The sequence below is a fragment of the Peromyscus leucopus genome, chromosome 11 (assembly GCF_004664715.2).
Source record: "Peromyscus leucopus breed LL Stock chromosome 11, UCI_PerLeu_2.1, whole genome shotgun sequence".
NCBI lineage: Eukaryota > Metazoa > Chordata > Mammalia > Rodentia > Cricetidae > Peromyscus > Peromyscus leucopus.
Genome location: NC_051072.1, coordinates 51,786,437 through 51,798,901, shown reverse-complemented (window position 1 = coordinate 51,798,901; position 12,465 = coordinate 51,786,437). Strand labels below are relative to the sequence as shown.

The following is a 12,465-nucleotide window of genomic DNA, read 5'->3' as shown; positions in this document are numbered from 1 at the left end:
TGTCTTTCTTCTTTTCTTTTCTTTTTTTTTTTTAATTTGTTACCTTACTGCAGGGACCAAATTGGGTGGCAGTAAAGGAATAGGAGCAGACAGACATCTGTTTCCTACCTGGTTTCACTGTTAAGAATGTGTGAGCTCTAGATTTTTTAAAGATGTTTTTCATCAGCCTGAAAAAGTTTTCTTTTCCTCATAGTTCATTGGGTGTTTTCATCAGGAAAGGATGTTGGACTTTGTGTAGTGCTCTATATGAACTTATTGGGAGGGACCCCATGGGTTATTTTTGTTCTATTGATATTGCAGTGCAAGAAAACAAACAAAAAACGCAGCTCTCATCTTGAAGGGAGTAAGACACAGTGACCATGGCCCGGGAACACAGATTTAGATTCACTCAAATTCCATGTCCCAACGTGGGAGCAGTTTTGTGAAGCTTGATAGTTTTACAGAACAAGAAAGATGAAAATCAAGGCAAATTTAGAACACATGGGTGGGTACATCAGAGAGGCAGGCATGGCAAGATAGGGGAAGATTTTCTCCAGACCCAAGATGCTGTCTGAGCTTTGAGGTTGGTGGAAGCTAGTGATGTGCTAAGTTGATAGATTCCCAAAAGTTTCTGTCTATTAGTCACGGGATCTTGATTCTGACACGGGTGGACAAGGAATGGCTATTCAGGGGCTAAAGCTAACCCAAGATAAGGTAATTAGCCCTTTGGACCTGCAGCATTCCAACTTCTCCACATCACTGCCGTTCTAATCCACCAGTTTCTGCAGACACAGCTTGCCTCCAGGAGTTCTCGTTCACAATATGGTATATAGCATTAGTTGACTTTTGGATGTTAACCCTTGCGTTCTAGAGATAAATTCCACTTGGTTGTAGTGTAGGATTCTTTCATGTGTTGTTGGATTTGATTTGCCAGCATATGTTAAAGATTTTCTCTATCCACATGCACTAGAAATACTGGATGTTATTTACGGCTTTGGTTAGAGTAACACTGGCCTTATAGCATGAGGTCACAAATGCTCCTCTATCCTGACTTTTGGAAAAGTTTGTGAAGTTTTTTTAACTTTTTCACAGTATTAAGCAGTGAAGTCATTCATATCTGGGCTTTTCCTTGTGAGTAATGTTTTGTTACTAATTTGCTTGTTACAGGTGTTTTTAGATTGTCTGTTTCTTCTTGGCAGTTTTGGCAGTTCATGTATTTCAAGGAATTTACTAATCTAATTTATCAGTATATAGTTATTAATGGTATTCCCTTACAGCTTTTTATTTCTGTAATATCAATATTAGTATCTTCTTTGCTTTTGACCTTCATCATTTGACTTGTCCAACTTGACTTTCTTAGTCATTTAGCTTAAAGGTTTGTCGTCCATATTATTAAAAAGAAACTTTTTATTTATTGCTTTTACTCTAAAGCTTTTTATCATCTATTTTGTTTTTACTCTAATAGTTTACTTTTTTAATTACTTGTTTCCTTCTGCTGTGTTTCTTTTTCAAGTATCTTTAAGGTTAAGACATCAAATTGATTTTCTTTTTTAGCATTATCATTATATTTATAATTGCAAATATTACTCTACTAGGTGTGGTACACATGTTTGTAATCCCAGTACTTGATAGACTGAAACAGGAGGATAGTGTGTTCGAAACTAACCTGAACTACATATGAAAGTGTCTCCAACCCCTACCCTGAGCCAAAAGAATACCCTGTTGCCCACTGCTTTTGCTGCATCCCTACAATTCAATATGTTGTATGTTTTCAACCATTTTAGAGTTTCTGTGTGTGTGTGATATTTGCATGTGTGTGTGTGTGTGTGTGTGTGTGTGTGTGTGTGTGTGAAACCATGGATGCCAGAAGTCAGTGTCAGGTGTCTTCCTCTGTTGCCATCGTCTTTTTTCAAAGACAGGGTCTCTCACTGAACCTGGAGCTCACTGTCTCTTCTAGACTGGCTGGCCAGAGAGCCACTAGGATCCATATGCCCTACCCCACTGCTGTTACAAATACAACTAGCTTTTATGTTGATGCTGGGATCTCTGTGTATCCTTTGGGCCATATCTCAGGTATTTTCTAATTTGCAATTTGATTTATCCTTTGATTCACTACTTACTTAGGATTATGTTGTTTGATTTTTATTTAATGGTGAGCTTCCTGGTTTTTTTTCTGTTAATAATTTCTACTCATATTCCATTGTGGTTAGAGAACATATTTTATATTATCCCACTCCTTTTTAAACTTTGTGAGGCTAATTTTATGGCTTACCTAGCAAGTGTCCTCTCCTAAATAATGTTCCACAGGCAATACAAGGAATAACTATTCTGCCCTTAAATGATTTTCTTTTTCTTCCTTTTTTTTTTCTTGTTTTCTTTTGCAGTGCTAAGGACTGAATGTATGTACAAGGCAAATGATATACCACAGAGCTATATCACCAGCCTTTGGTATTTTTAATACATGGTTTTGCTCTTTTTATTTTAGCTCAGGCTGGCCTTAATCTCACAATCCTCCTTTCTCAGCCTCCTGGGTGCTGGGATTATAAATGTGTACCTATTTAAGTAGAGGTTTCTGTATACCCTTGCTTAGTGTTTTATTTTATAGTGATTGAGTCTTGTCTTCTCACGTTGATATTTTGCTGTTTGATCTTTATACCTTCTGGTTAAAAGTAAGACATTGAAGTCTCCTACCATTTGTGTTAATTTTCTGTTTTTCCCTTAAGTTGCTTCCTGTGTTTTGGAGCTCTTCTGGATTTATGTACATGTGTACCTATCATTGTTATATCTGCCTGATGCAGTAACCCTTTTAGTATTGTATCATGTCTATTTCTAATAACTTTTGGTTTAAAGTATTTTTGATATTAGTGTAGCCTTTCCATTTGTCTTGTGCTTTTTGTTTGTATGATATGCTTATCCATCTTTTAATTTTTAATTTACTTATTTCTTTTAATATGAAGTATGTCTTATAGAGTTGGGTCTTATTCATTTGATCTAGTCTAACAACACCTGCCTGTTGATGAGCTATTTAAACAAATTAGTATTGTTAATATTGTTGGATTTGCACCTGTTAATTTTTATTGGATCCTATACTGCAGCTTGCCTTGTGAATGCTGCATATCTTTACATTCTTAAAATTATTGGCAAATTTGTTGCATAATATAGTGAAGTTGCTTAGAAACTCTTTGACCTTTTGAATTTTTTAAAGTTTTGTTGGAGCAGTGTGAAATTTTGGGCTAATTTTTTTTCCTACTTATTGAAGACTTTTTGATGAAATTTTCTGATGACACCATTAGTGTTGAGGTTTTCTAGTTTTAGAGTGAAGAAAAGCATTAGTTCCTGTCCTGTGAGAGTGCTGGCGGTCATTTCCTGCAGTCCCTTCACGTGGTCCTTTTGTTTTCATTCTTAGCCAATTTGATAATTTCCTCTCATACAAATGTCAATCACTATTTTGCTGAATCCTTCAGGAAGAGCCTGTGAAGAGCTGACGATTTCTCTTCATCTGACTCTGCTGCAGTACTTTGCCCTGCTGTGACCCCTGTAACTCTAGACTCTTGCCTGGATTCTCCTTTCCTGCCAGATCTGTGATCTGGACAGTAGGCTGAGGCAGTGGAGCCTCCCCCCCACCCCACATTAAGTTCTTATTTCTCAGTGTTCAGTGGAGTTGTTTTGCCTGATACTTGGCATTTTACAAACCATTGTATGTATATTTTGTTGGGGTTTTTTGGGGGGAGGGGGGTCAGATGTTATAGTAAATCTGACCTCTTATTTCATCATAACCAGAAATAAAAGTTCACACATTTCAACAATTGTTTATCTTAATTTTTGTTTTTCACTTCAGGAAACTACCCACAAAGCCAGTATTTTATTGAGTGGTAAACTTAAGGTAGAAAACGGGCAGATTTACCAGAACCCAGTTACCTGGCTCAAGGATCTTCTGGGTGGTGACAGTTATGTGACCTGGAATTATGCTTGGAATAAGGTAAGTAATTTTTAAATTTGACTTCATAATGAAATAGAAAATATTTATTTTTTACTTTCAAACATCTCTAAAAGAAAATTACAGGATTCCTGATTTGGTTTCTATCCCTGCATGTGTCTCCTGTGATGTGTTACATCTCCTTTCCTGCTGAATCAAGACTTGGTGAACTTTTCTGATGACACCATTAGTATTGAGGTCTATTTGCCAGAATTGCCAAGGGCATGTAGCACAGTTGACTGCACCCCTTCTTTGCTTCTTTAATCTACTCTCAGAAACTTCATCACACCTGTGCACCTCTTTTTTTCTCCCAAGAAATTTCAGTTTTCTGAATCCATATAGAAAACTGGAATCATGAAGTACCTGTGTTGTTGTTAGTGTAATGAAATGAAGCCAAAATCTTCCCGAGTTCTAAGGGAGTGGACAAGAACCCTAAGGCTTACAGACTTCACAGTACACTTCACTTTTGAACATGGCACTATCTTCAAATCACTCAGTTATTTTTCTCAGACTAGAGAGATGGCTCAGGGATTAAGAGCATTGGGTGCTCTTCCAGAGGTCCTGAGTTCAATTCCCAGCAACCACATGGTGGCGCACAATCATCTGTAATGAGATCTGGTGCCCTCTTCTGGCCTGCAGGAACACATGCAGGCAGAACACTGTATACATCGGATGGATGGATGGATGGATGGATGGATGGATGGATGGATGGATGGATGGATCTTTAAAAAAAGATTATTTTTCTCATTGTCACTTAAATGTCTAAGACTTAATAGCTTGACTACTAATTTATTCCTGGCTTCTGAATTACAAGCCCAGTTAGGATTTCACTGCTTTAAGAACCATTTTACCATAGTTGACCCAGACAAGTATGCAGTATCAAATTCACCTGTGCTGGATAGTTTGTCAACCTGGTAAAAGCTAAAGTCATGTGAGAGCCGGGAACCTCAATTAAGAAAATTCTTCCATAAGATCTAGTTGTGGGCAGGCCTCTAGGACATTTTCTTAATCAATGATCAGTGTAGGAGGGCCCAGCCCATGGTGGGTGGTGCCATCCCTATGCTGCTGGTCCTGGGTTCTATAAGAAAGCATGTTGTGGCCGGGCGGTGGTCGCGCACGCCTTTAATCCCAGCACTCGGGAGGCAGAGCCAGGCGGATCTCTGTGAGTTCGAGGCCAGCCTGGGCTACCAAGTGAGTTCTAGGAAAGGCGCAAAGCTACACAGAGAAACCCTGTCTCGAAAAACCAAAAAAAAAAAAAAAAAAGAAAGCATGTTGTGCAAGCCATGGGGAGCAAGCCAGTAAGCAGTGCCCCTCTATGGTCTCTGCATCAGCTCCTGCCTGCAGGTTCCTGCCCTGTTTGAGTTCCTGTCCTGATTTCCTTTGGTGATGAACAGTGATGTGGAAGTGTAAGCCAAATAAACCCTTTCCTCCCCAACTTACTTTTTGGCCATGTTTCATCACAGCAACACGAACCCTAACTAAGACACTGCCATTATCTTTCAAAGAATAGATGATACATCTAAATTCCACTAGCCACTTCAGTGAGCCTCAAAGCACAATGAACAGGGACAGCTTCTCATTTTTGTCAGCCTGGCTCAGCCCACCCCCCCCTCCTAGCTCTGGCTGTGCCCCAACTCTGCATTCTTCTAGACCATTGTAAGAGTGGTTTCAGTAATGTGTTTCAGTTTCACTTGTATCAGCATATTTTGGATTTTGTACATTAAGTAGCCTGTCTGCCATGCCTTCCCCTCTCCTCTCCACCAAAGGGCTAGCACTCCCCACCACCACCACCCAGGAATCACCATGGTATCTACTTTCAGTTCATCCTTAGTCTTTTTGCCGAGTCCTTTTCATGGATGCATAATTCATTACAGATGTTAGCAGTTAGCATCTTAATAATCCCTTTCATTGCAATGTTTTAAAAATTATGGTATTTCTGACAGAGAATCTTTCCTCATATGGTGAATCTGGCAGACTGCTCGGCTTTGGTCTTTTGACTTCAGCCTGCTCGTGTTACAGTGTACGCGGTGAGGACTCACTTTCCCTGCCCTTTTCCTTATTGGAACACTGCGTTTCCTGCCTTTGAACTGCTGACTGTGACGGCTCTTCTGCTACACTAGTGCCTCATTTGTATAGCATCTTGCTCCTGATACTTTCTTAACAGCCGCATCAGATAGTCCTGTGGTTTAGCACCTATGTTATAGTGAAGCAAAGGCAAACGTGGGCACTAAACATAGGGCAGGTCTTGGAGTGAGGTGTTTCTCCAGGTTATGACCAGACCAACCGTAGATTACTTTTTACAGATTGCTAAAAGGAAAGAAGAAGCAGAGCTTTAGCACTTCTTACAGGGCACTCATACACTTTTAGTAATTGCCCAAGGCTAAGAGATAGGACTTCTATAAGGCTAGTTTTTTTGTTTTTGTTTTTTATAACAGTTTACCATAAAAACATACTTCTTCGGGCTCTAGGGGAACTCCTAAAGTCACAGTCACTTCTAGATGCAAGGGACTTTTTGCTGTGGTCATAATTGCATATATTTCTGCTGACTAGTTCTGAGAATGGTGATGGTATGCAACCAGGGATGATTAGTTGGCTAGTACAGATACCAGAAAACTAAGACTTTCTCTGCATCCAGCAGTGTGACAGAGCCACTAGACAGTTGATTCGTACCTCCCACACAGAGGGTAGGCTGCTGCACAGCTTTGCCAGGGGAGTCCTGATGCTTTCTCCCATTGGATATCACTGATGTTTCTTGGTGCTGCGGCCGCCTCTTAGCTACATTCCAATGGGCAGAGGCATCTCTGGGTAAGAGACCAGATCAACCTAGTGCCTGGTTCGTCCATCTTTATAAGTTATGATCAGAGCAACAGTTTTTACAACAGCCATACATTAAAATCACTGTAAAAACTCTCAGTGGCCAGGTGTGGTAGCTCATGCCTTTCTTTAATCCTAGCACTTGGGAGGCAGAGATAAGTGGATCTCTATTAATTCACATCCAGCTTGGTCTACACAGAAAGTTCTAGGGCAGGTAGAGCTATATAGCTAGACCTTGTTTCAAAAAAATCCAAAACAAGCAAAAAATAAAAACTGCCAGGGCCTGCTGGACCCCAGATCCACAACTTCTGATCTAATAGCCTTTGCAGGGACCAGGAGGTGATGTTAGAGGAAGGACACTTGCCACAGAACATGGGAGGCAGTAACAACTTTATGGAGTTGATTCTCCCCTCTCCCCTTCTGGCTTTATGTAGGCTTTGGAGATCAAACTCAGGTCTCCAGGCTTACACAACAAAAGCCTTTACCAATGTGCCATCTCAGTAGCCCCAGGAGCAAGATTTTTTTTTTTAATCTGTCCATGTGATTTTGGTGTACTGACTAGAATGATAATCTTTGACCTAGGTAAAGGTAGTGACACTTCCTCAATTTCATTTTTCTTATGTCTAAACTGTGGAGTGCTAGATGGCTAGCCTTCTGACATAGAGATCTGAGATAGCACAGCAGTGTGCACTTTGTACAAAAACTTGATAAGGCAGGTGGATCAGCTGTTACGCCTGTTTATGGATGCTCTCTATTTGAGCTCTATGATATTAAGTGACCCAAATTGCCTCATGGCTAGTAAACATCAGAGTTAGGTCTAAAACTTAGTCTTCTGATGCTCCACACATCATTTTCTACACTTGTAACAATAGCACAAAGGAAACACATGTTCCTTTTCATGAAAACGGGCTGCTCTGCACTCACATGACCCTGTAGTCTATCGTGTACAGGAAAAATGGCTGGCTTTCATTAAAAAAAAAGTGTCTTTCTAATTTATGGTAATGCCACCCTGAATATCCCTGATATCATTCAGTCTCACGGGGGAAAAAATCAGAATTCGGCCTGGTTAGTACTTGATAGGAAGGGAAAATGTCTTTCTTTAAAAGTCACGAGATTTGTAAGAATGGTAATCTGAGGGAATGCCCAGAAGTGAATAGGTGCAAATGAACAGTAGGCTACCATTTTAAGTATTTACTGGAAGAACACTAGACAGATCTCTCTTGCAAGCATACTTTCTATCCAGATGCCTTACTGAATTTCCATCTATATAAATTCACCCTTTCAGAGTTATCATTGAGTTTTATCTATGCTTCCCATGGCCAACATACATACATCACATATGTATGCATGCAGAGATGGAGGGAGGGAGGGAGGAGGGGAGAGGAGGAGAGGAGAAAAGAGAAGAGAGAAAATGAATTAGTGTTATAGACACACATTCCTCCATCCACCATGATCAGGAATATCAAGACATAGAAGGCTGGGTCAAGATAATAGAAACAGATCAAGAATGTTTGTCTGGATGGATTCCCTCAGTCAGTTAATCTCACAGTGTCTTCCTGTAAACCTCCAGTGGGGACATTATACAGGGGAAGCGGGGAGGAGCCTCCTGCTGCAGCGTAGGGATCCTGGGCACTGAGATTGGGAAGGTGTTGTGTTTTGACAGTGGATTCCACCTGTATCATCACTTCCCTAGAGAACAAGTATTATATGTTGATAGGACTTTCTGCCCTGGATTCTGAACTCCTAAAATAGTTTATTGGAGAAATATTTTCTTGGAAAGTCTTTTGTACTACAGTGAGCCTGAAAAGAAACCTTCAGGTGTCTTGTTGGTTGGTTGGTTTCTTTACCTTTTCCCCACCCTTAGATAAAAAGAAATTCTCCTCTTTCCTTCCTTGGGATAGTAAAAATTTGTAAGACTTGCTTTTTGAAACCAGAATTTTGATCATCCATGAGCAGATTATTTTTTGTCAACACTAACAATAACTTTTGACCTTTTAACTTATTTGTTTAAGTTATGATACAAAGGAATGAGTTTCATAATGACAGTTTTCATACAAGTGGCTTTTCTGAAGACAGCAAAAATGGAGTGAATCCAAACACGGTGCTGTATGTCTGTAATCTCAGCACTCAGAATGCTGAGGCAGGAGATTTCAAGTTCAAGGCCAGCCTGGGTGAGAACCTGTCAGAAGGAAGAAAAGGAGGGAAGGAAATAAATGGATACTTTCAAATAAAATGGACTCCTAGAAAGGAAGTAAAGTCTTGGACATCTCTTTTGTGTTCAGTAGAAGATTATGTTAATTAATATTCTAACTTGTTTTATTAATTACATTTACAGAAAGGTAGCTAGATGCATCCTCAATCCACATATAGATATATGTGGCCATCTAATTTTTAACACTGGAGGCAAAAACATGCAGTGGAAAAAAGATGGCCTATTCCCTATATGGTGTTAACAAAACTGGACATCTATCTGCAGAAGAAAGAAATTGATGCATGTCTTTCACCTTGTACCAAAGTCAATTTGAAATAGATCAGAAACCTTAATTTAAAACCTGAAATGTAGAAAACATTAGAGGAAAACATAGAACATGCTCTTCAAGACATTGGGGTAGCCAGAATAGAAACCAATAGTGCAGGAACTAGCCCCATGTATCAATAAATGGATCTGTATGAAATAAAAGGAGTCTGTGCAGCCAAGAAAACTCAGCAGAGCACACAGATAGCCCACAGGATAGGAGAAAACCTTCATGAGCTATGCTTCAGACAGAGGGGTAGTATCCAGAATTTACAAAGAACTGCAGAAATTAAACACCAAAAGAAATACCCCCAACTGCCATTTAACAAATGGACTAATGAAATAAACACACAGTTTTCAAAAGAAGAAATACAAATGACCAGCGCTATTTTTTTAAGTGTTCGACATCCCTAGTCATCTGGGAAATGCAAATTAAACTACTTTGAAATGCTACCTCACTCTAATCAGAATACTATCATCAAGAAACCCCACAACAAATGTTAGAGAGGATGTAGGAAAAGAGGGACCCTTGTTCTCTTCTGATGAGAGTTCAAATTAATACAGCCATTGTGAAAATCAATTTAGAGTTTCCTCAAAAAATTAAAAGAACTACCATATGACCCAGCTATGTCCTGGGCATATATACTCTGAGAACTGCATATTCCACCAATAGAGATAATTGCATATTCATGTTTACTGCTACACTATTTATGATAGCAAGAAAATGGAATCAACCTAGATGACAGTCAGGAAATGGCTCAATAATGTGGTACATATACAAAGGGGATATTATTGAACTGTAAAGAAAAATGAATCAGGAAATTAGCAGCAAAGTAGACAGACTTAGAATATGCATATCATTTGAGCTCACCCAGACTCAGAAAGAGAAAAATGCATATGCCAAGAGACTGAGAAAGGGTAATCTTCAGTGATGAAGATATGGGATGCAAGCAGAAGGACTCAAGAGTTGTGAAAGAAGTTATAAAGCTAAGTGCTTTTCTAGCTTTAACTCTGTCACAGTTTCTTCTTTTTTCTTATGAATAAGCCCATAAAAACTAGTTGATGGTGAAAATTTAAAACCCTGAACAAAGCTCCTTTAGAATGGCCTTTCTGACTGTACAGAGGGTCACTGAGATGCATAGAGTTTACAACAGGTGTCTAAACTCTGAAAGCAAGTGTTCGCTTGAACGATTACTGTAATATAGCTGTGTGATATCTTTATTTGTAAGTTCATTACAATAAAGTGATTTTGAAAATTCAGAGATAAAAAAAGATTTACAGCTTTAAACAATCTGCTTTGGGCTGGAGAGATGGCTCAGCCGTTCATAGTGCTGGCTGCTCTTCCAGAGGACCCGGGTTCTATTCCTAGCATCCACATGGCAGCTCACAACTGTCTGTAATTCCAGTTCTAGGAAATGCCCTTTGACCTCCAAGGGCATGCACATGAAAGTGATGTCATACATACATTCGAGCAGAAGACTCCTACACGTAGAATAAAAAAGTACATTTTAACAATCTGTTTCATGGCATTTACATTGTAGTGAAGCATATTTTGCTTTGGTCTTAGAAGGATCTAGTGAGGTTGACTGGACAAGGTTGACTTTTATTAATTTACAAATAAGAGTTTACACAAGTCTTTATTAAAAATGAATGAACCATCGAGTCTCAGAAGTCCACATGCCAATGCTCATTAGGTTCTGTCTCCACTAATTCCTCTCTATCCTGTCAGAATTTTTTGAGAAACTAACTGCAAGATCTAGTTTACTTAACATCTACAAAGTGAATGAGATAATTTTTTTAAAATAGATTTTTAATTTAGTATATTTTCTTGTTGTTTTCAGTTAGGGATGTTGTTTATTTGTTTGTTGAGACAGGCTCTTACTGTGCAGCATAGGCTAGACTGAAGTTAGCTATATAGGCCAGACTGTCTTTGGACTTGACAGTAATTCTCCTCCTCTGCCTCTGAAGTCCTGGGATTTTAAGTATGCTCTATTATGTCCAGTTCTGTGGACAGAAGCTGTGGGGGATTTTTGTATGTTTTAATTACTTCCAGTGGTTTATGTATTCCACTCTACATTAGTTACCACCTTAACATTACCCAGCACTTCCTGGTAAACATATGGTGGTTTAGTATGAGGTACAAGAGCAAACATACTCAGTCTATACTTTGGTGAGTGTAAAGTATGTTGGACATTTTCAGGACATAACAAATATACAACCCATTGTTTCTAATATCGGTTCTTTGAAAACTGACTGATAATATTTAGGGGCCTTTCCACTCTGTGACAAGAAAGGAGGGATTGGCACCTGGAGAGGCCCAGCATGCCCCATTTTCACCTTCAGACTTTGGTCTATGAGTTGAGCCCAAAGGGTCCCTTCACCTTACAGATCTCCTATCTGTAGGTCACTCTGTTGATCACTGTTCAATTTAATAAATATTTATTGAGCACCCAGAATATACTAGACAACCATGTCAGATGTTTTCTGGATCCTATCTCTTTCAATCCTAACTTAATAAGCTGCAGATAAGTCTTTAAAAACAAACTGAGACATGCAGTTTAAGAGCCTTACTTAGGAGTTGGAACTTAAAAGTCTTTGATTCCATAATGTCACTATGTGATGTCTAACGGTATAAGAATGTATATGACACAAACCATGTTCTCAAAAAGCTCATGATTTAATGGAAGCAAGACACATTAACTCATTTAAATGAGATAATTGCCGTGACAGAAACAGGAGCCCAGAAATTATAGGAGGCCTATGTGGGTATCATTCTTAAGCTTAGAAGTTACAAAAATGTGCTCTAGAGAGAAGTATGTTCAGATTGAAACTTGACAGATTGTTCACGTGAACCTACCCTCGGGAGTGTTATTAGAATGCCATAGCTGAGAGATGATGGCTCTTCGTGAGTCTGCCTCCGCTCTCCCTTTTACATAGAGATGTTTTTAAGCTCTGAGCTTTTAAGCTGATACATATTAATTAACTGGTTAATTAATATCTAGATTCACAAGCACATTTTGAAATGTATACAGAGACCTAAATCTTATTAATGTGATCAGTTAGGTATCTCATTTCTTGACAAGTGCCATTACTTTTGTGGTTTAGTTTTATTATAATGATCATTTTTAAGTTATAAAGCATCAGGTACTAGATTACATGTGAGCTGATGAGAGAATTAATG

General features: G+C 39.0%; 1 protein-coding gene across 1 annotated transcript in view; it reads left to right on the top strand.

The window, feature by feature from the left end:
- The window catches only part of Ankrd31 (ankyrin repeat domain 31), a 156,631-nt gene that overhangs the window by 124,277 nt on the left and 19,889 nt on the right, over positions 1–12,465 (top strand). The window contains exon 23 of the mRNA XM_037209485.1: positions 3,818–3,958. Within this exon, the coding sequence (XP_037065380.1) occupies positions 3,818–3,958 (141 nt within the window). The remainder of the gene's footprint in view (positions 1–3,817; positions 3,959–12,465) is intronic.